The sequence below is a fragment of the Vulpes vulpes genome, chromosome 2 (genome assembly GCF_048418805.1).
Source record: "Vulpes vulpes isolate BD-2025 chromosome 2, VulVul3, whole genome shotgun sequence".
In the NCBI taxonomy this organism is placed as follows: Eukaryota; Metazoa; Chordata; class Mammalia; order Carnivora; family Canidae; genus Vulpes; species Vulpes vulpes.
Window position 1 is genome coordinate 11,671,945 of NC_132781.1, and position 24,323 is coordinate 11,696,267.

At 43.4% G+C, this 24,323-nt stretch overlaps 1 protein-coding gene across 1 annotated transcript in view; it reads right to left on the reverse strand.

The window, feature by feature from the left end:
• The window catches only part of GNA13 (G protein subunit alpha 13), a 39,446-nt gene extending 25,447 nt beyond the window's left edge, over window positions 1-13,999 (reverse strand). Inside the window, exons 1-2 of the mRNA XM_025999638.2 lie at window positions 13,293-13,999; window positions 10,408-10,634 (exon numbers count right to left, since the gene is read on the reverse strand). Coding sequence (XP_025855423.1) covers window positions 10,408-10,634; window positions 13,293-13,575 — 510 coding nt within the window. The 5' untranslated portion in view covers window positions 13,576-13,999. The remainder of the gene's footprint in view (window positions 1-10,407; window positions 10,635-13,292) is intronic.
• Window positions 14,000-24,323: the final 10,324 nt, after the last annotated feature.

A 24,323-nucleotide genomic window follows, 5' to 3' on the forward strand; every position in this document is an offset into this window, starting at 1 on the left:
ATTAACAGTATTATTAACTGGTAAAAACTCTGCTTCTGAGAGAATGAGATTCAAAGAAACTGGTTAATATAAACACAATCTCCTCTTGAACTCTGAAAGTCTTGAAAAAGCCCAACCTACCAAAGCCAGGTGGCTGAAAGTACTGCTAAAGGGAAATGAGAACAGTCAGATTCATCTCAAGTGAATCTTTGCTACTTCCTCACCTCTCTTCCCGCTTCGAGCCCTTGCAGCCAGGCTTCTCCCTCACCAGGTCACCTGCTGTAGTCAGCAATAATCTTCCCGTTATTTTTTGCCTCACTAGACCACAGTGGCAGGAGGCACTGCTGTCCATTTGTTTCTTTTCCGAAACACTTCTTTGGCTCCCATGGCATCCCACATGTGCCTGAATTTCTCCTACCTTTCTGGCTGTGTCTGCCTGCATCCCCTCCCCTCTCTGAATGTTCTGAAGTGGTCTAAAGGTTCCTGAAGACTCCATCCTGAGCCTTATCCTCTTTTACACCCCTTCCTTGAGTAAATGTACACATTCTATAGACTTTAAATATCACCCCAATACAAGTAACTCCTGGATCTCTATCTATAGGCCAGAGCTCTGTTCTGGATTCCAGACTCATGCATCACAAAGTGTCTACTTAATTCCATCCATATGTCTCACAGAGATCTCAACCTAATATGTCCAAACTAAAGTCTTAATCTTCCCCCTCAAATTACTTTCTCACACAATCTTTAATCTTTTCATTTCAGCAAAAAGTACCACCATCCACCTCATTATTAAAATCACAAGCGGAGTCACTCTTCACATATGCCTCCCCTCCCTCCTCTCATCTTCAATCTGTCAGATCCCCATGATTCTCGCTACAAAGTGTTCCCTGAAACCACTGTTGCTCTCCATCTTTCCAGCTACCACTGATGACAAGCTGCTCATTCAGCAATAGTCTCCTAACCCTGGAACCGCTTAGCATCCAGGGGCTCTTGACAGATATTTGCTGACTGATCACTGTTTTTTCATTTGCCCCCAATTTCCACACTCCGGAAAGCTTTTCCCCACCTATGTCCCCACACCTGCTATGCCTTCTGCTGAACCTTCCTTGTCTTCGCCAGCTGCCCCTTTCTCATCCACGGGGTCCTTACTTACAGGTCCCCTCCTCAGACCAATCTCTTGTTTACTTACCACTTCCTCTTCTGGCCCTTCAAAACATTTACCACGTGTGAATAGTTATTTGTTTGTTTATATTAATGTAGATTCCTCCAACTACCAAGATCAATGGGAACAGATACTGCTTTCATTTGATTCACTACCTAATATTCAGCAAGTAAAAAGGGCCTGGCTCATTAATAGGTGTTCAATAACATGTTACTGAATAGCTGCTGAGAGCTTTATCAGTTAGCTGTTACTAAGACTTGTTAAAGAACAGATCTGAAATCTGCTATTCGAGGCCTTCTTACCCACAGTGTCTTTTATGTTTGCTCTTCACTTTATCTATTTGAGAAAAGAATTACCATAATGAAAATGGATGCTCAAAATAATGCTCTAAACCTTAATACTTACATTTAGTACAAAATATAATTACATATAAAAATATAAGATGAGGGGTGCCTGGATGGCTCATTGGAAGAGCACATGACTCTGGATCTCGGGGACATGAGTTCAAACCCCATACTGGCTATAGAGACCATTTAAATAAAACTTAAACAAAAAAAATAATAAAATAAGATGAACATACACATTCCCTTCAAAAGAATGCATTTCTACAGAATGAAAGTTAAAAAAAACAAAGAGCCTTCTTTTTCAAAACAAAGGTATTTTACATTATAGCCCAATGTGCAAAATGCTATTTAACAAGGTGAAAAATCTTGGTTTCTTATTAAATTTTAACACCAAACTTAAAACTGGTTGCAACATGTGATCATAACATAATTTTAAAAAGTCAAGGAAAAAAATTAAGCAAGTACATATAATTCTTCTGGCCTTAGTCTAGAATTGAAGTGTGTAGCATTTAAGTGGTATAAAGTCCCTATAATTTTTGAAGCTGTAGCTAACAAACAAGGATAGATCAGCTTTGTGAATATACAGCATTCACTTACTTAGGCTCTTAAAAATCAATAAACAGGAATTTAGGGACCATCTCACATTTGAACAGCAATTTAAAAGCATGATCTTCTCATTTGTTAGACCTCTTATAGCATGGAGTTGGTCAAGCAATTAACTTGTGACTCTCTAGCAACTAGGAAAACCTAGCAGCTTCCATTTTTCTTTTACTTAATATCAATAAATTGATACAACTACACTTTACATCATGAAGCCTAAATGAAAATCATACAATGAAGTAAGATGACAGACTCCCTATGCAACTCCTACTAGGTAGTGTGTCTTGCTTAACAGAAAAATAATTTTTAAAAAGATTATCCAGGGAATAAGAAAAGAGTAACCAGGACTCTTGAAAAGGAAAGTGAAAGTCTCTCACACCAATTGTTCATTAGTCTAGCCCTCTTAACCTTTCTAGAAGGATTAAAAGAGAAGAGAAATATCCTACTAACAGGCTAAATATGGCTGCTCTGGCTCAAGAAACTCAAAGACAGTATTCTATTTTAGCAATAGAATTAACACTGTTTTGTTGACTGATACTGTTCTTAAATACCAAAATCTGTAAAAAGTGTTTTTTTTTCTTTAGGGGAACAGATTGAAATTTTGTTTATTCTGCTCCATAAGGAAACAGGTATTTCTCCCTTAGACTAATGGTTTTACATGGTTTTTACACATAATGATCAAAAGTTATAAAATTTCACAAAAAGTAATGTGAAATCTTAAAAAACACTCTTCTGTATTTTGTAAGGAATATATATATTTTTTTTACCTTGGGAAAGAAGTCCCAATACCCTCTTCGACCTGCGTACTCGCAAAGCCTCGACCAGCTGCAGGCACGGGACACGGAAGGGAGAGAGAACACGTGTGTATGGGTGGAGGGTCACCGCAGAGACAGAGCAGAAAAGCACATTCCGTGGGAGAGGCAGAGCACCTGCACCTCTGCCAAAGGCTACCCCCCACTGTGCTGCCAGCAGGAAGATAAGGATTTGGTTAATTCAGCCTACACATCAGATTAAAAATCAAGTGACATGATGCAAGAAGGCAATAACCAATACAGCAATGCTGAGGAGCTCAATTCTCTCTTGGATGTTCTACCTTCCGTAGAGACAACATACGGTGTAATGAGAACATGAGTCATAGTCTGCATTTTTTTGGATTCCAGGATTTTCATATTGGTAATCAAGTTCAGAGAGGGGATCAAATCAATGTCTATAGGGGTTTATTTTTTTAAAAAAAGCTACTTGTGGTTTATCTGCATAGGGTTTATTAGAAATGTTAACAGCAAATGTTAATAATATGGTTAATAGGAGTCAGGCACTGTGCCACAGGCTTATTTTATATGGATCACCTCATGTAATTTCTACAACTAATAATAATAGGTCCTCAAATAGTCCCCCTTTTACAATTTCAGAAAAAGAAAGGCTGAGGGACTGGCTAAAGATCACACACCGAAGGGCAGAGCCAGGACACAAGTTCTAGCTGGTCATCCAGTTCCACGTCATCCCAGTGCATAGCAGATAGCCACATGTCAAAGTTTATTGTCATCACATTAAAACGATTTGTAAAAATGTTTTACAACATGTAAAATTAATCAATGAATTTGAATATGGTTATTCTCTAATTTGTTTAGAAGATACAAAGGTTCATGTAGCAAAACCAAGAATACAGATCTTATGACTTAGACCTAAAGCCAAAATAAATCAATGAAGAGGGCTTCTACTAAAGTTTTCTACATCTCTTGTGTAATAGTTGGGGATGAAACAGTTCACTCCTGGCACGGATTTAAAAATCTTTTCTATTCATTTTGCCAAAGAAAGAGATTAAATTGGAAAGATTAAGATAAACAACTACTATCACTGCAACAGACCAGTAACTTTAGCCAAGGCCACTAAAGTCCGGTTCTCAAAACAAAAATCACTATTTTCTTGATCCCTATCAGCCCATTCTAATAATGCTTTGCTAATGTGGATGTGAAAAATTCTCTTGGGGGGGAAAAAAAAAGCATCTTGTAAAAAAAGAATATATATATATTCCCAATAATGAAAAAAGTGAACTCTATCATACAGCTAGAAAATACCAAGTATTTTCAAATAAGATAATAAAAATAATTGTCAATATCCAGAAATATGCACTTAAAAAATAAAAGGTAGTTTCTAACTGGAATAAAAACTTACAACAAACTGCAATCTGGAATGCTCACAAGCAGTAAAAAAAAACTGTGACGACTACATGAGAAACACTGCAGAGTTCTTAAAATAACAGAATACAAGTGTTCTGATACCCCCTTCTCCATACCAAGTGCAAATCTGGGCAACTGTATGCCAAATATGAGCCAATTTCCAAATGACACTTTCCTAGAAAAATATATTAATTGCCTTTCATGTAACAGGTTGCCATTAAACTTTCATTTTTCAGGACACACATTATAAACCATGTTCACTGATGGGACATCAGCTGAGGGTCACCAGTATTTCAGGGAGGTGAAGACTCAAACAGCCTTTATCATGATGAATGGTGGATCATAACTATAATCTAAATTAATAAAGAAGGAATGGCACAAGGACATTATAAAAGTTCAGAATAGAAGAACTGTGTATCCATCAGTAGAACGCCATGCAGTCTTAATAAAACCTTACACATATTCAAAACAGTGTGCTAGAACTTTCTAGGGGAATGTTAATTATTTGTGTGCATGGGTGTTGGCCAGAAGAGGCTGGGCATGGAAGGAAAGAATGCTCTACAGATATAATGCTTGAGTGGTTCACAATGGTCCACTGGCCAGCACTGTGGACAGCTGATCAGGGTTCCATCCTCTTTTACTAGCTATGATCTGAAGCATCAAGAAACCTCTCTACATCTGAATTGTTTCATCTGTGAAATGGAGACAAAAGCATGTATTCACTCCTCTCACAGTATTTGAAGGATTATGTGATAATATATGTGATAAGGACTCTGAAAAATATAAGCAATTTTTATAAAATATAAGGTATTAAAAAGTGATATAATTATCAGTCTTTGAATTAATTTTCTAAAGAAAGAAACTGGCACCTGTTTGGGGCTAATATGATTAGGTACCCCAGCTTAGTTGGGCTGCTGCCTACCTATGAAAGATGAACAGGGAATATTTAATTAAGGGAGGCCTTGGGCAATTATGGTTTTCTTAAACTAGAGGCCACGAATCTTTCTCCCGGGTTAGGTCCACTCTAGTAAGGAATTCTGAAACTAAAGTCTAGTTTCCATAACAAAACCATTTTCTTGCTTCATCCTTTAGGTGTTTAATGAACACTTTCACAGCAGCATAAATTACTACACCACTAGTTTTATTTAGCAGTAAAAAGTAATATAAAGAAAGCAGGCATTGTATTTTACAATGCCCTTCAGCACCTAGAGCCCAGACATCCCACTAGTTAAGCTTTCACAAAAAAATAAAATAAAGATATAAACATGAACACACTGACATAATATATGAAGAGATACATATGCATGTAAATGCACACACACACACAATCTCACAAAGTCGTATTAAAACCATCAGCATGTGCCTAAAGAATCCTCTGTTTTTAATGTACAGTACTATAAATATCTCTGGGTTTCTAAGATTTGGATAAAACGAAACCACTTTCATCTGATCAAATTCACCAGAAGGCAATTCTATCAATAGAGGCCTGAATTTTAAAAATCTCTACAGTATAAATACTTCTTTTGTTATATGTGCTCAAATATTTTACCATAATCCTAAAATCAGAGGATATTTTTTGCAGCTTGAAATCAAAGTCCTATTTTGACTTTTATTCAGAGAAAATAGATCAATTCCTTCTCCAACAGAAACATGGTATTTCATGACTGAAAAGTAGTAATTGATTCACTATTTAAAGCCAACCCAAATTAGAATTAAAGAATAAACCAATGCCTCTAATTCTATAGTATTTCAAATCCATTTTGCAGAACAAATAAAGGAATAAATATTTGAGCCCAAACTGAAGTTTCTATTTTACTTATTAGCACTCAGCTCCTCTTTCCAGGTCAGTGAGTGAGACTAAATAGTTACTCTGTTGCCCAGACTGAGAGAAGCTCTGTCTCAAGGGATAAACGACCTCATGGGCCTGGAGAAGTGTTAACTATCATCAGCACAAACTGTACTACTTGAGCAAGAAAAATTAAGTCCAACTAAAGGTACCACAATAACAAAGAAAGTAACTTTGGTTTCAGGAATTACAAAGATCATTACAGGAAGTTGTATTAATGCTGACAAGTTCAAGTGTTTATAGAAACTAGGAAGCCCTGGAGTGTCCCTCCCAGGCACATACTTTCCTGCCCTATAGAACCAGTTCTAGGAACGTTGCTTATATTTCTTAATAACTAACTGGATATTAAACATCCAAAAAAAATTAACTGGCAGTGATTCCTGGTCATTTTGTTACTTTTGCACCACATCTCCAGTTGTATCACTTCCCAGCCAACCCCCCACTCCCAACTCCAGTCTTCTAAGTGACCAAATTCCCCAAACACAGCCACACAAGTTTTTCCAAAGAGAGGGTCTCTCATTTGTACAGTGGCAGGCCATAGTCAATGTACAGTCAAAGCTCAGTATCACAAATATATAAACCAGTACTAAAAGAGACCGCTTCTGAGGCTGTATTATTCTGTGAGCAACTTTACAAAAATTAGGAAGGTACCTTAAAAGCTATCACAGCAATGTAAATCTTAGATTTTTCTTTTTCTACAGTAAACTATTTAGTTTACCCATAATGAAACTAACCAGAAAAGGAAATGTTTGCCTTTGGGAACTTGGAAAAGAAAACATTCATGTTTGCACCCGAAGTTATTACTAACAAATGAATGGCTGGTTAAAAACCTAAGCTGCGATACCACTGCCCTAGTCCCTGTGCCCCAAGACTGATTACAAGGCAGTTGTTCGTCCTAAGCAAGAAAAACCACAAAAAGGCTTAAGAACTGTTCCTGTTTGGGTTTTTTTTTTTTTTTTTTTTTTTTGCATTTCACTTTGCATACTAAGTTTAATAATCATTACTCAAAACAAACAAAAAAAAGACATTTTATTTTTCTACTAACTCTTCCCTTTTCCCCTGATGGTTTACTTTTTCTATCCAAGATTCAAGAATATACACTGGCAAACATAAAAAGAAAATTATGACTCTGTAAGACAATGACTTCTCATCTCCTAGAAAACTGACAAGCTAGCATCCAGAAATGATTCCTATTTCCCAGAAGACACTTCATGTGGGATGTCTCTTTTTTTCCAGAAGAACTTAGAATTCAGAATGTCTAAAAAAATGAGGAAATAAAATAAGTGTCAGGCTTATGCTAGCAAGAGAGAAAAAGATGAACTAGGCATACCAACGGAGCTTCTACTTAAGTAGGAGAACCAAATACAAGTGCAAACAAGTGGAGCGCAGGCAACCAAAGGAGAGCACAGGGCAGGGAGAAACGCTTCAGCCAGGAGGGCTGGAGAAATCTCTGATCCTAAAGCACTGTCCCTCAGGGTGGCCAAGAAGCAAATTCATCCAAATCATCCATGACTGTCTGCCACAAATACACATCACTGGGTCCCATCCCAGATTCCTGAATCAGATCCTCTTGCGATGGGAGTCTAGAACTCTGTTTTTGTTTCATTTCATTTTTTATTAAACAAGCATTCCAGTGAATCTAATACAAGGGGTCCATGGACCATGTTTGGTCACACTGAAATACTACCATTTTTCTACGTTAAGGGTAAGACCTACTGCGTAGATACAGTAATGAAAAACCCTGACAGAAAGACCTTATAAAGACAGCCACCACAGAAGCAGACAGATAGAAAGCAAGGTATGTGGAAACTGATGAATACACTGACTCTAAGAGGCTGAACTCTGTTCTGGAAGTAATGGAGAATGAGTATAGCTTTTTGAACAAACTCATGCTGTGTTTGAATAAGATTATCTGGGAGTCCAAGTAAGAGGTACTAAGACATTAATGGAAAGGGGGAAAGGAGGCAATGGATGCAAGAGATTTTTCAAGGGTGGAAAAGACAGGACTTGGGATTTGATGTGTGTAGAGAAGAAAAGAAAAGGAATCGAAGAGGATCATGAGAAAAATTTTAAATGAGCCAGGTGCCTTCTCTGTGTCTAACACTGTGTCAAGCACCACACAGCATCCATAAGCACAAGAATCATTAATTCGACGTAGTGACTCAACCCTTCCAATATATGACAGGCGCCATTAACACCACCAAGGATATACACAGGAAAAAAATTCCTGTCCTCCAGGGGTTTAAAATTACATCTCTCCCTGTTCCTCTTTTATTTTGCCCCTACTTTTTATGAGGCAAAAAGTATTTCTGGAACCTGTCTCTCCTTGTGCTCAAGACCTTTGCTGCTAAAGCATTAACTGGGTCAAGTAAAAAACATGTAGGTCCTCATCCTGAGTGGTTTTAGCTGTTTGTTCTTAATGGCAAATACTTAGGAATGCTTTCTTGACTACGATGACATGACAGTCTTTTTTTTTTTTTTTATAAAGATTTTACTTTTTTAAGAGAGAGCACGTGTGCATGAACAGGGAGGTGGGGGAGGCAGAGGGAGAAGGAGGCTCCCTGCTAGTCCCATGTGGGGCTGGATCTCAAGCTGAAGGTAGATGCTTAACCAATTGAACCATGCAGGCGCCCCAACATGACAGTCTTGATACAAAACTATTAAGATGTAAATATCCAAATTCAAGTGTAAGTGCGGCCCAACTTTAGATAAATGGACTTAAAAAACTTTCCTACAGAAACTCTTAGAGTACAGCTATTTATTCATCCAATCAATATGAACTGTATGCTTTTACAGATGGATGGTTCTCCCCTGACCTGGAAGAATGAATAACATCCTGAGAAACCTTAGAGTGCAAAGTGTGATCAATGAATTAAAAAGGAGAATAAACAGCACTTAAAAACAGGAGGGAGGGTGACAACAGGTGAGGAGCAGCAGTATGTGTAGGAACTATCAGTTTTAAGAAATACTGACCAAAGGACAAAAATCAACCACAAGCCTGAGAACTGGACAGAGGTCACTTGTCAAGTTAAATTCGTAATTGTCAATATATGACGAATGCTGCCAGTGACCTGATTTTAATAATAACATGAGTCTTTGATTAATGGACAAATTATTTGACAAGATACACACATCAAAGAGGAGAACTATACAAGACAGTAGGTGATCAAGTGCTACATTTATATGGTGTCTGAGAGAGCCGTAATTCAGAGAAAGTTAAGATTTAAAATCAGTTTTAAAATGCTGTCATGAACATGTTTCTAGAACTTTTTAGTAGCCAAGGCTGCTCTGAGTACAAACTGTAATAGCAAAGACTGCTGGCTGTGTATCATTTTGTAGCCACACCCATAAATGTGTATCACTTTAATGCCAGTGACATCACTAAACAACTTTCTAAGCAGTTTTACTTTTAACTGTCACTTTTTCAGGATCATATTACAGTAAAACACTTCAAATCTGAACTACCTCCAAACTGCCTACAGTCTAGATTGTTATCATTCCTGGGATCTTTCTGGTCTTTGGCAAATAAAACCCAGAACACAATCAAAGCATTCACAATTAAACTGCAAAACACTTGATTTAAAAAAATCAATTTCAATAATTATTTGTATCTTTACTATCAATAATTATTGTATCAATAATTATTTGTATCTTTAAACTAGATCAGATCTTTTCTTTTCTACCCTACCTACAGTGCTTTGTAACACCTATAAAGCTTTACCGTAGTCTAAGATTATGTTTTTAACGAAGAAACATTTTGTAATATGTGCTGAGAAACCTTAGAGAAATACACACACTATGCAAACATATAAAGTACAATGACTTAAATGTTATCAAGGGCTTCAAACTCTTTATGAATTAATCTGTATCATAAAATGAGTACCTCAAAAGACCATATAAAAGACACACTTGAACAACTAGATGTAGTTACCGGGCTCTCAGCCTGAGAGTAGAAGATGAATTTTTTAAAAGGATGAATATCACTGCTGCAATTGGGAGGAGATTATTTTCAAAACTAGAATAAAATTAGGAGAAAATGTCTAAGAAAATCACTATCCTCTTACTTACAAAAAGGAAAAATGACCAGTTAAACATAACTGCTTCACCAAATCTATGGGGTTTACCTTATTTTTATCTTGCCTCAGTAAGAAACTCCTCTATATTCCAATCCAAATTTCTGAGACTAGAATTCTGGAGACATTTTAATGTGGAAGTCAGTGAAAAAAGTATGTTAGAATCAGCTTCTGGTACATGTCATTAAAATAAAATGACAACAATGTAAAAGAACAGATCTCTTACCAGTTGAAATTCTCGACGCCGGTCATAGGCATTCTGTATGCCACTGTCTGCCCACAGTGCTCTTATGATAGGGAGATACTGCAAAAAAACTTGAGTTTCCACCATTCCCTGGGCCGCCATGGGGGACCGGGTGTCAAACGCCATCATCTTGTCTCCGTTGACTTGGTTTGAGTTATCTCCCCACGGAATATGAAGTTTCTCTCGAGCATCTACCAGCACCCTCATACCTTTGTTTAAAAAGAAAGAAAAAGGTGTGCTAGGAGTCATTAGATATCCTCAATGATTCTATTCCAGTATTCTTTTCTGAAGCTTAACCATTCCAAGCCTACCTCCTCCACAAATGGAGGCCAACGTCGAAACAAACACCCGTAACTTCCCAGAGCTTAAAAAAACTAACACTTGTTCACAGTCACAAAATTAGAGCCTTGAAAAGCAAATACTACTTAACACAACTGCTCTTTCTGAAGAATTTTAACATGCTCTCATTTATAAAATAAGTTATTATAAACTTTTAATAGAAGGTAGTCACAAGAGAACCAAAACCAGTGAAGGAAAAAGAAATCACACTGCACAGCCAGATGTCCAGGCTTGGGAAACAACAGCTGCAGCTAAGATTTTCTAAGCCCCTCAAAAAGATATTTATGAAATGCCAGGAGTCAAACATTATCACTTGGAGTTTATTTGTTACCCAAGCACCCAACATTGAGTCTTCTTTGTGGTTTTTTTTAAGATTTTATTTATTAGAGATAGGGCAGAGGAGCCAAGGGGAAGGGAGAGAGAATCCCGAGCAGACTCCAAGTTGAGTGTAGAGGCTGCCGCACGGCTGAATCTCACAATCCTGAGATCACGCCCTGAGCAGAAAAATCAAGAGTCAGAGCCACCCAGGTGCCCCAACACCAAGTCCTCTAAGAACACATTCAAAACTCAAAAACTCCCAAACCAAGCATAAGTCACAGGAAGGCCTTAGATTTCTCTAACAGGGAGGAAGGGCAACTGCCAAAAGTATACACAGAGACTTCAACTCACAGAGATGAATTCAAGCCCATTATCTCTAATCACTAAACTGTTACCTTTGGTTCATCTTAATTAACAGTTGCATGCCTATTCAGTCATTTGTCTCCATAACTGAAAAACCGTGTTGCTGTCAATTTTCTGATCATGCCAACACAAAAACTAGGTATCTAGTGACTTACTTCATCCCATAACCAGCGTTCAAAGTAGGTCACACTTAGGACCCAGTGCACAGTAAAGACCAGGTGTTTACGTGGCTCATAATCAGTTAACATGTTGATTCTATTCACTGACATAGTTCCTTAAGTTCAGCTGCATCAGGATACAAAGGTACCTTCAATTAAGGACTGGCAAGGCGGAGCCCACAGCCTTGACAGAGACCTTAATTAGTTTTGTGCTAAACAGTAAGATGGGATAAATTCGATTGTTTTATACAGCTTAACTGTAGCAGTGCCAGGACTCAGAGGCTGCTGGCTGTGATCTGTGAGCCCCTGGCCTAGCGCTCTTCTCCTCTCATTACTCCACGACCCCCGCCTCCTAGAGAGGGAGAGAAGGGGTGAGGGAGGGGGGTAGTTTTCCTCTACTCAATCCTGGGAGGAAAAGAAAGTGATGAGAAGGAGTTGCTTAAGAACTTCCTGAACAACAACAACAACAAAAATATCTCACTTAAAGAAACACTGTTTGCAAATCTGCTGAAATCTGAAACAAGGACAATCGCTACCCAGATGGTGGTTTCCTGATGCACCTTATGTATCTCAAATTTGCCAAGCCGCCTTTCAGAAAGCAGGAAGATGCTTTGATGCTGAGAAAAATGAGCCTAACTATCGCTGAAATAAAATAAGAACCATCTTTTCCAAAGCTCTGAGAGCCCAGAAATAAAATCCCTTGTCTATCTTTTATTTAGGAGCAAAGTTTAATCGTGGAAACACTCTCCCACGGAAGCAGAGCCTATGACCCACGCCGACAGTGATTCACGGACTCTACCTGCACAGGCTCCGCATCACTTTCTAGGCCAAAGATTCTTCATACCAACGCACAGGCTTCATCTAAGTAGCAGAGCAAGTGGTGGTACCCACCCCCACCCCCTTCCCTTCCGTCCACCGCAATTATTAAAGCAAAAAAAAAAAAAAAAAAAAAAGGAGAGTGGAACGTGTTGCATAGTGATTACAGGCAAAACATCCTGCTCGACCGTGACAATGGGGCGAAAAACCACCGATGCTGATTTTTTTTCAGACTAACTGTACGGGTCTACTCTTTCCTGATGCCAGCACAGGGCGCAGGACTCCCTGAGGTTCCCCCATCTCTGCCCAGAAGGGCCCAGGGGCTGTCACCCTCCGCCCTTGACAAGTCTCGGGCAAAAGTTTCCTTCTGCAGAGGGTTCCAGAACGCCCTGGCTCAGGAGCGGCAAGGGGCTGGGAGCAGCCCCGACCCCATGTGACTCGGGTCACCCACCCGGGGACGGGACGGGACGGGACGGGAGGGGAGGGGAGGCGAGGCCGGCGCGGGGCGCGGGGTGTGTGGGTCTGGGGCTGGCTCTCGGGTCTCCGGGCCTGGCAGGGCGATCGCCCCACTCCCCGAGGCGCCCGGCTCGCCTCACTTCCCTGTCGGAGGGGGGCGAGGCCCGCGGGGGAGGGGGGTGTGGGGAGCCAGCCGTGACCCGCGCCCGGCCGGCGAGGAGGCCAGCGGGGCGGCCCCGGGCACCCCCGCCCCCCGCGGGCGAGAGCACCCCGCGCCGCGCCCCCTCCGCGCCCGCCGGGCCGGGTCCTCCGCCGGCCGGGGACGCGAGCGGACGAGGGCGGCGCCCAGCCCCGCCGCCCGCGCCCGCGCCCCCTCCGCGCCCCCTCCGCGCCCCGCCCGCGCCCCCCGCCCGGCACCTTTAATCACGTTGCTGTAGATGGTGGGGCGGAACTCCTCGCGCGCGCGCTGGTCGAAGTCCTGCCCGTGGATGATCCGCATCTGCTTCAGGAAGGTGGACTTGCCGCTCTCGCCCGCGCCCAGCAGCAGGATCTTCACCAGCCGCTTCACGTACGTCTTCTCCCGGGACAGGCATTTGTCGATCTCCTTGGACTTGCGCTGCTGCTCGGCCTCGCCGCTCGTCAGCACGCAGCCGGGGAAGCACACGGACAGCACGGACCGCGACGGCAGGAAGTCCGCCATCTTGCCGCCGCCGCCGCCGCCGCCGCCTCGGCGGGCCCCTCCGGCTCCCTCCACCGCCTCCTCCTCCTCGGGCGGCGGGCGGCTCCTGCGACGAGGCTCGAGGGCGGGGAGCGCTGCGGCGGCCCGAGCGCGCCCGGGGAGGGAGGGAACCAGAGAGGTGACTCGCAGGGCGGGCCGGGCGAGCGGAGGAGGGAGGGATGGAGGCGGGCCCAGGAGGGGCGGTGGCCCCCGCGCGTGCGCGCGCGCCGCCTCCCGGGAGCGCGCACGCACGCACGCACGCACGCCGCGGCCCCGCCCCCGCCCCCTCCCGCGCTCGGCTTCCAGGAGTCACGCTGCGGCCCGGGCGTCGGCCGCTGCCGCCCGCTGGGCGCGCGCGGGAGTGGGAGGCGGGGGCGGGGCTGCTGGGAGCGGTCACGTGGGCTCCGGCCGGCCCCGGCGCGCGCGGGCGGGGCCCGACGTTCTGTTTGCCTCCAGTTAGCTGCACCCGCTGCTGCGCGGGGGGCCGCTTCCCCGAGCGCTGGAGGCCGGGCACCCGCTCCCAGACCCGGCCCTTGGGGCTGTCCTACCGCGCCCGCCGCCTGCTGTCACCGTCCGCGCGCCCGCTTTCGAGAGCCTGGGCGCGAGCCTGCAAGGCTTTGGTGCCTTTCCCCGGGGTGGTCTCCCCAAGCCTGGGAGATGCCCAGTGATGACATCCAAGCATCATCAGTCCTCCCCTTCTCACTCTCCAGCCCCCACCTCTTTTGGGTATTCTCGGATCCTGCAAAAGACTCTTGTTTCAGGGGCACCTGGGTGGCTCAGCGGTTGAGCATCTGCCTTTGGCTCAGGGCGCGATCCTGGGGTCCCGGGATTGAGTCCCGAATGGGGCTGCTCCCCAAGGCGAGCCTGCTTCTCTCTCTCTCTCTCTCATAAATAAATAAATACAATCTTAGAAAAGAAAAAAAAAAAAGATTCTCCTTTCAGGGAAAGGAACTGGAGTTGACGTTCATCGGAGACGTGGGAGGAGGGTTGTTAATCACGTCTCTTTAATGTGGATTCCCACCCGAATTGCCGCACCGAAGCCAGCGTGCAGGGTGGCTGCGTCGAGTGAGGTCATGGTGAAAATCCCCCTAAACCGGACACCGAGAAGCAGACTCTTCCCTACAAGGAAGCAGATAAGCAAACAAGACTGAGGACCGGAGCAGGCAAATTTTCGGTTTCCTGCCAGATTACAGAGGATGTGAGCAGCCAAGGCAGTTGTTTTTTTTTTTTTTTTTTTTTTTTTTTTGTTCTGTCCTAACAGCAGATTCAGGCCAGGACACCTGAAAGGGCTGCTAAGGGGACATGCAACAAGTGACAGCTGGGTTGGTAGACTGCGTGCGTAGCAAGGACCCCGGAAACCAGCTTCTTTATTCTCAGTATTTCATTGCAAGTGGAAACAGCCGCTTTGGTTTGTCTCTCTTCTGGGCAGTGCAAAGGTAATGCTGTTTGATCGGGGCCTCTGTGGCTCCAAAGCTACCCGTGCGTTAGGGAGCTGGGGTAAGAGGTCAGCACTCTGAGCTGCCCATGACAAGTTTAAATTAAAAAATCAGTGCCAGTTTACTGTCAGGTTGGCTTAATGGCTGAGAAGCCTTATGCATGACTCAGTAAATAGGCTGCAGTAAAAGAATGGCTATAGTAGGATTATCTCCTGTTGTCCTGCCCAAGCCCATAGAATGGACAATCTATAATATACAAAGTACGGTAGGTTCAGCTCCAGTATCTATGGGTTGATAGGGTCAGAATCACTGGGTGGTGCCTTCAGGCAGAATGGATGGTAAAACTCTACCCTGGATGGCAAATCTCTCTAGAGTCTCAACTGTGTTCAGGAGGTCCTGTCCTCCGACCTCTGCCCACGACAGGGGAGAGAGAAGAAGCCAGTCATGAAAGGCCACATGCACCGTTTCTAGGTGGACTCCAGATGCTAGTCTGAACTCTTCTGCAAAATCAGGAGAGAAGCCTATAAGTTAGGTAGTTAACATATATTTTTTTTTCTTCTTCCCAAAGCGTGTGCAGTGTAATGGAGAACCAAGGGAGCCTAGGAGGCAAGAAGGTATTCCTGCCCAGCCAGTTCATGTTGTGACATGCAGAGCAGCCGAGAAAGCTGTTCAAAGCCCTGCCTGTAACCCTGTGTTAGAACGAGGTTGGCTCAGATCAACTGTAGCTGCTCTAGTCGGTGTTTCTGAAAAATGGACATCTTTGGGCCCGGCACGAGGTTCAGCTATAGCAGTCCAACTGCTTCTGTCATCAAGCCACCTTGAAATTAAAAGCATAAAAGTGAGTGAGAGGTTTGGTGGTTCCTCCAAAAGTCAAACATAGAACTGCCATATGAGCCAGCAATTCTACTCCTGGCCATATATAAAAAATAATTGAAAACAGATATTCAAACAAAAAATTATACACCTATGTTCATGGCAGCAGTATTCAGAATAGCCAAAAGATATAAACACCCCATCAATAGATGACTGGGTAAACAAAATGTAGTATATCCATAAAATGGAATTTTCAGCCATTAAAAAGAAATGAAATACTAATTGAAATTGAAATACTGAAATAATGACCACATGCTACAATATGGATGAACCCTGAAAACATTATGCTAAGTGGAAGAAGCCAGTCATGAAAGGCCACATGTTGTAAGGTTCCACTTCTAGGAAATGTCCAGAACAGACAAATCCATAGAAACAGTGAATCAGTAGGGGCTGAAGGAGGGAAGGCAGAGGGAGTGAGGGGAGTGACTGCTTATGGTTACAGAGTTTGGTTTCCTTTTGAGGTGATGAAAATGTTTAAGAACTAGACATTGGTGACGGCTGCAGAACATTGTGAATGTACTAAATGCTCTGAACTGTACACTTTAAAATGGTCACATGATGAATTTGATGGTATGTGAATTTTACCACAATATGAATTAGAGAAAATAGTTATTTCCCATAAAAGGCATAATTTTAAAAAATAAAATAAAAAAAATAAAAGGCATAATTTAACATTGAAGTCCAGTAGTCAATGAATGAACCTGTGATCGTGTTTATTTTAAAATAATGTAAGTTATTGCACCAGAAGCAAATCTACTCTGGCAGTTGCTTCTGGTTACATTGTAATGATATTCGTGATATTTTCATTTCCATATAGATTGTTTCACAACTGAAAAGGAAAAATCCAAACTTTTTAAAGGAGTACAGAGTCTATTGGTTAGAACAGAATCTGTTAGATGCTGTATTTCCAGTAGAGCCAGATGTTCATTCTTTGGAAACATCTGTCTTGTTGCTAGCCAGTTAATCCACAGGCAAATGAGGGATTCAAAAGCCCTGAAGAGCTGTGATAAAATGAATGGTTGATTAGTTGCAATGCTCTATTCTTTCTGGAAACCGAAGGTCTGGTGGCAAACAGTCTTACAAGATAGTGAAGATGTGACTAAAAGTGTAGAAACACATTTCCCAATGGCTTTTCTTCTCTGACATGGTCACTTCAGGAGGATACCAGCCCTTTCCAGCAATACTGCCAATCCTTGAAACCAACTACTTGCAACTCTTCTGTTGGAACTGTAAGATAGGCTTCCTATCTTATAGTCACAGCTTTTTTACAATTAAAAAAAATGGTATTTTTTAGCTCATTGACCAACCTTCATGCCAGATAACTGTGGGCTATTTACAAAAACCACTATTATCCAAAAAGGGCAAAAATTTGTCACCCTCAGACATATTCAGAAAAATAAGCCAGAGGCTCTAGGAACAATTCCAAAAGCAGAGTTAAAAAACTTTTTTTGAATGATGGGAAATACAATTTAAGTAAGTGCTTCCCCTGTCCAGGTGACTATTCACCACTCAGGATAAGACACCACCCATTTAGGTATGTTTATTTAAAAATCAGTCACATTACTTGATGGTTAAACCTTGTGTTAATGTTCTAATAAGGATGACAACACATCCGACATTCTTGCTGTACAACTCCATTTTGCCTCATCAGTAATGTAAAATAGGTGGATTCTAATCCTTTCTTACATATAAAACAGGCATGGATTTTTCATATCTTCCTTTTTCACACTAGAAAAGGAAGGGGATTCCCTAGCCCTCCCATGACACAAATCCCTTACGTGTAGAATGTTTTAAACACCCCAAAGTACTTTGACCTACTTTATCTCATTCTCTGCTCACAATAGCTTGACTAGGAACACCCATTATCACCCTCACTCACCTCCTGTCTCACTCTGGGAGGCTGAGGGGGAAAAAAAATGACACACTCTAAGCCTCATTCAACCTGGCCAGTTGCAGAGCCAGAACCAGAAGGCCCTCCCTCTTTTGACTCTGAATCCAGTGCTCTTTCTGCCACAGAAAGATACGCCACAGTTGCAGTTGTGCCCCACATGTCCAGCTGGATGAAGTTCAGGCTTAAGAAACAAGAAGCTATCTGTGGCGGCACCTGGATGGCTCAGTGGTTGAGCATCTGCCTTTGGCTCAGGTCGTGACCCCGGGGTCCTGGGATCGAATCCCGCATTGGGCTCCCTGCAGGGAGCCTGCCTCTCCCTCTGCCTGTGTCTCTGCCTCTCTCTGTGTGTCTCTCATGAATAAATAAATAAATAAAACCTAAAAAAAAAAAAAAAAAGCTAATTGTGCTTAACCATGAGGCACCACAGAATCCAGTAGTTTGGTTGGTTGGTTGGTCGGTTGGTCTATTTCTCCAGCCCCTTTCCAGTTGACTGTGATCTTGAAGTTCACCAGCTCTCAGGCTGATTCTGGTAAGATGTTCCATACTTTGAGCTCAGCCCCTGGTTTGTCAAATGTTCCAGGTGGCTGATGTAGACTTTAGAAAAGAGGAGCCAAGCTTATGGCAGTATTTACACGATGCGTAAACCCCAGACGTTCCCTGAACGTGAGTGAGATGTGAGGAGGCAACGTTTTGCGTGTGATGAAATTTGCCTCTCATGTGGAAAGTTTTTATGAAACGAGGCATGTGGAATTGCATTGTTGGTGGGGGGTTTTGTTGTTGTTATTAATGGAAAACATGACTTTAATTACTGGTTGTGTTTTTCTCAGCCTCTGAGAAAGAACCATGAGCTGCTGTTGACCAGCTGTGACCTCACTCGGCTTATCTGAAGTCAGAAGCCTGTACTGTCTTAAAGACACATGCCAGCCCCCATATTAAACCCTTACACCTTGCTTACTGCATCGGACTCATTTATGGGCAGTCTATTTATATGCCACTAACAAAAAGCTCTGCCTGTAAATCTGAGATTCTTTCTGAGAAACTCAAAACATCCTGCTCGGTCCTTCTCCTTTATTTTCCCTCAGAGCTTTTAAAGATGAGGGATACTTTTAGTTTTATTGCCTGTAAATGGACTGCCCCTTGCCAGACACAGGTATCTTTAACATAAGTTCTGTTTCTCCAGAGAGATTTAAGGCTTCAAAGTCTCCATTTCTTCCTGCATCTCAAAATCCTCTGCTCCCAACCTGGTGGAAGCAAGGTTGGTTTTTTTTGTTTTGTTTTTTTGTTTTTTTTGTTTCAATCAGAACACTGGATTGCAGGCTCAGACCTGCTGCTTTCAAGAACCACACTCCTGGCCAGCTGGCTAGCCAGGTAGCATCACACGTCATGGCCTGGCCTGTAGATCCGGCCTTTTCCTCAGTATGAATACGAGGGTGGGTCAGCTGGTCAAGGTGACCATTGAGCAGTAAGAGCTCACCCAGAGAAGTAATGGTCCGTGCAGACTTTGTCAGAATGTGGCAGCCGGGCTCCTGAAGCAAATGATGTCACCCACACCTCTGCCTCCAAACTCCTGTGTCAGCTGCTAAGGAAAAGCAAGCTTAGCTCATGGTCAGCTTCAGGGAAAGGCAGCTGCTGAGTCAGAATCACAGAATCGAAGGTCTAGAAGCTGAAGCATTGTCACCAAGGTCTCTATATCTTGCTTTAGTCATTAGCTTTCTCCTGGCTGTTGGGAGGGGTATGCAGGCCTTCCCAGGAGAAGATGGGAGGACGAAATAAAAGCAAGGTGGAAGCTGCTCCCCTTGTCAAGCAATTTTGTGTCAAGCAATTTTGCACTTAGGATTGTTTTCCCTCTGTCTTTGCTAATACACAGAACTGTCAAAAAAAAAAATCTCTTAAGTAGTGAGGTCATCCTCTTTTCTGCCTAAATCATACAAATCATATCAGATTGTGTGCTGGTCGCTTTGCTGGTTTCCCAGAGATGGAATGTAATATGGGTGCAGGAACTCGGTGAGAACTCAACATAGTCGAGGCTCGCCCTTTATTTTTTTAAGGATTTTATTTATTTATTCATGAGAGACACACACAGAGAGAGAGAGAGGTAGAGACACAGGCAGAGGGAGAAGCAGGCTCCATGCAGGGAGTCTGATGTAGGACTGGATCCTGGGTCTCCAGGATCACGCCCTGGGCTGAAGCTGGCGCTAAACTGCTGAGCTCCCCCCAACCCCTCCCCTGCTGCCCCTAGGCTCGCCCTTTATATCTGTAAAATGGGAGCATTTATGCATAAAGATTTGTCCTGAGAATCAGATTATAGAACAAACACTCAATCTCTGTCCAGAAATGAGAGTTTCAGTTTTAGACTATTTGAAGAAGGAGCATCCAAACTTCCTCAAGAATGCTTTGAAGATTTAGCCATGTTGTCCTGGTCAGAACAGTCTCCTGATCTTTCCTGAGCTCTTCTCTCTGAGTTTCAAGGTATTCTTCTGCTCAGATTCATTCATAGCATCTGATGTGCCCCCCCCCCTTCCAACAGGACCTCTTTCTGGTCAAAAGAATCTAATACAACAATGAGAAAATACATGTATATTGGGGACTATCCCCCAAATTTGAACTCTGAACAAGGGCAGGATTTGTTAGTTCCCATTAGTACTGGGCGTGTAAGGAATCAGCTCAGAGAGCAGAGGTTCAAGTGGAGATGTTGGGACAGTGAATTAAGAGCGTGGGCTTTGTTTTCCAATCTGTAAAGCAGACCTAGTAATCTTAGAGTTTTTGGGGGGAAGTTATAGAAAATAACAGAGCAGGCTTTTAGTCATGTCACCATGTGTCCTTTTGTCAAATGTTTAATTGTCCAATTGACGAACTGGTGTCTTTGTCACGAAAGTCATGGGTAATGAGGGATGCCTCGTGGACATGCATGTGGATACCTCTGCCGACAAGCCCATGCACTGACCGCACCCCCACCAACAGACACCACTGGACAGCCCTTGGGCCTAACAATGGGCACACCAGTGGTGCAGTCGCCCCTGAGGACAGAGCCACATTCAGGGAAACAGAGTTGGCCTGCTTAAATAAGGTACTTTGGCATCCTGGGTACCTGGCTTTTGTTCTGGGAGAAGCCCAGTTGCTGGGTGGGTCCCTTGGTCTTATCCTTCAAGTAGGGACAGCACCAGGAAAGAGCCAGAGCAGGACCCTCTAAAGCACAGGGGGAGTAAAGACTTCTCTTGCCCAGAGCTAAGGGCAGTACTTGCTAGGGGGCTCTAAATTGCCCCCATTTTACAGACATGGAGCTTAAACTAATCCTCAGAAATGGTCAAGCTCCCGGGCTCTTGAAGTGGATCCCAGGGGAGAAAATGGCTGAAAATACTGCATTTAAGTCATCCATGAGCCAGTCCTTGGTTGGGAACTTTTGCATCCCTCTGGTAGAAGCCTGCAAAGTTTTGGGGTTATCACTGCCCTGCCCAAGGCCACTCTGGGCAAGAAGTCAATCAATGAGTGCTTTATAGACTAGCAGATACAGTCCTCAGTCGTTCCCTCACCCTGGATTTCTGCTAAGGGCTTCCAGAAGTTAAACCCAGCTCTAAGAAGAGAGGGAGCAGTGCGGGACTGCCCCAGGCAGGGTGTGATGCCCTTTAGGTGAGCTCATCCTCTGTAATTTCAGAACTCTGTGCATTTAGGAGGGCAGAAGGGGCTAGGTGCTCAGATTTAGAAAGATTAACACCTATTGCCTTAGGCAGTTTTCTCTCCAAGAATCACATAGCATGGATGCTAATTTGTTACAATTAAGGATTTGGGATTGGGGGCTATTTAACTTCCCCTGGGACAAGCATACTTGACCCAACAGACTCACAGAGGGGAAGGTACAGTGAGTTCTGATGGAAAATCTGAATGAACTCTAGACCTCCATTTCTGTCTTGGGTCCCCAGAAGATTTGCTCCTCCATGGCCTTACTCCTAGTTATTTAACCTTCTCCATAAATCATGGAGCAAATAATAATAGTGGGCACTTTTTTTTTTAAGATTTTATTTATTTATTCATGAGACACACAGAGAAAGAGGCAGAGACATAGGCAGAGGGAGAAGCAGGCTCCCTGCAGGGAGCCTGATGCGGGACTCGATCCCAGGACTCCAGGATTACACCCCAAGCCGAAGGCAGGCGCTCAACCGCTGAGCCACCCAGGCGTCCCATGGGCACTTCATTGACAGCCTGCTAGGAGGTGTTTCTGTCCAACCTGCAGTAAACCCTCTTGTGAAATAATAGCATTTTCTTAGGGAGATGTTTCTTTTGGCAATTTATTCTTTTGGTAAAATTCACGCCTGTTCTCGCAGTACCAGCCATATTTCCAGTTTGGCCAGCAGTGGTGGAAACACTTGAAGTTCTCCCTGTTTGGGTCTCCAGACTATCTTCCCCCATCTCCCACCCTCCTCTCCCCAGCTCCCTTGCTTCCTTACTCCTCCCGGCCCTTCCCGTCCCTCTTTCCCTCCCCAGGTTGGTCAAAGGAAGTACCTGGCCCCTGTGGTCCTACAGCATCCTCGCTCCGCCCCGTCACAGTACAGGTGATGCTAGGCCACGATTGTCCCTCCCTCACCTGCTGCTCAAGAATGTGGGCCTTTTGAGGCAAGGGACACAGCTAACTTATTTTGTGTCCTATTGCAAGGCTCGCTAACTGTATGCAATTTAAAGGCCTATGCAACCATGTGCCTACTTCCAAGACACTTTCCTACATTTCTAAGGGTGACCAGCTGGGTTTGCTGCCCTCCAGCACTGGAGGGATCTATACAAGGAATAGGGAGCACATTTTCGGCTCAGCCAGACTTGTCAGAACCAGGGACCCAGACCTTGCTACCTACTACGCTAACCTGGAATGGCTAGGTAATATCACAGTATGGGTTACTGAGTGCCTTGACCTAGCTGGAGGGCATGTGTGGGGTGGGGCAATTAGGACACACCGTCACATGATGGATGTCAGTCAAGTAGCCTGCTCTCAGAGAGGCCAACAGGATGGTGGAGTTTGTCCGTGAGTGTCATGAAAAACTCCAACCTGAGTGACGGCAGATACTTAGTGGGTGCCCATTCTCATCAGGCATGAGCCGGGGTCACACAGAACATCAGCAAGAACTGGGCATGTGTGGGCTCATAATACCAGCTCTGCTATCTCTTGTATCCATCTATCACCAGGATCCTGGCATGAACCACCTAAACTCTCCGAGCTTCATTCATTTTCCTTATCTGAAAAATGGAGCCAATTATGCCCACGCCTCCCTGGGTTACTGGGAGGATTAAGTGTCATCACATATGTAAAACACATCACAAAGGACCTGGCCCCAAATAGCTGTCAGATAATAGTAGCATTTGCTGTGAGGCATTGGGGGTTAAAAGCTGTTAAAAGGATTTTGTTATATAAAAGTATTTTTAGGGGCATCTGGGTGGCTCAGTGGGTTAAATGTCTGCCTTTGGCTCAGGTCATGATCTCGGGGTCCTAGGATTGAGCTCCAAGTTGGGCTCCCTCTCAGTGGGGAGTCTGCTTCTCACTCTCTCTCCCTCTGCCCTTCCCCCCTACTAGTGTGCACGCTTTCTCTCTCTCAAATAAATATAATATTAAAAAAAATTTTGAATGCAAAGTTACATATGCTAATTTTTTTAGCACTTATAAAAGGAGTTTGTTTATAGCAAGTAGGGAGAGGGGCAGAGAGAGAGAGAGAATCTCAAGCAGACTCCCTACTAAGCATGGAGCCCAAAAGGCAGGGGAGAGGGCATGGGCTTAATCTCATGACCCTGACTGAGATAACGACCTGAGCCAAAATCAAGAGTCAGATGCTTAACCAACTGAGCCACCCAGGCAGCCCACATATGCTAAGTTTTAAATGAACTTACTAATCATGGCTTCAGGGATCTGGAGTCTAGAGTATGGCTGTTAAAGAGAAATATAATGCAAGTCACATATGTAATTGTAAATTTTCTAGCAGCCACATTAGAAAAGTGAAAAAAGAAAAGAAAAGAAAAGAAAAGAAAGGAGTGAAATTGATTTTAACAATCTAGTTTATTAAGCCCAATATACCCCAAAAATCATTTCAACACATAGATATAAAGATTATTTTTTTAAAGATTTATTTCTATTTATTTATGAGAGAGAGAGAGAGAGAGAGAGAGAGAGGCAGAGACACAGGCAGAGGGAGAAGCAGGCTCCATGCCAGGAGCCCGACGCGGGACTCGATCCCGGGACTTGATCCCGGGACTCCGGGATTGCGCCCTGGGCCAAAGTCAGGCGCGAAACTGCCGAGCCACCCAGGGATCCCTTGATATAAAGATTATTAACGAGATATCTTATATTCTTCTTTTTTTGTACAAATTCTTAAAAACCCAGTGTGCATCTTACATTCATGGCAATCTCAATTCAGAGGCTGAATTGTCATCAGAGATATCTATCTGGTCTGTGTTTAGATTTCATAAAATTTAGAGTGGAAGAAGTAGATTCACAAAAGTAGATTCCAAACACAAATATTTTCCAATAAGTGAGTTGAATATCAGTCTCCAAATTA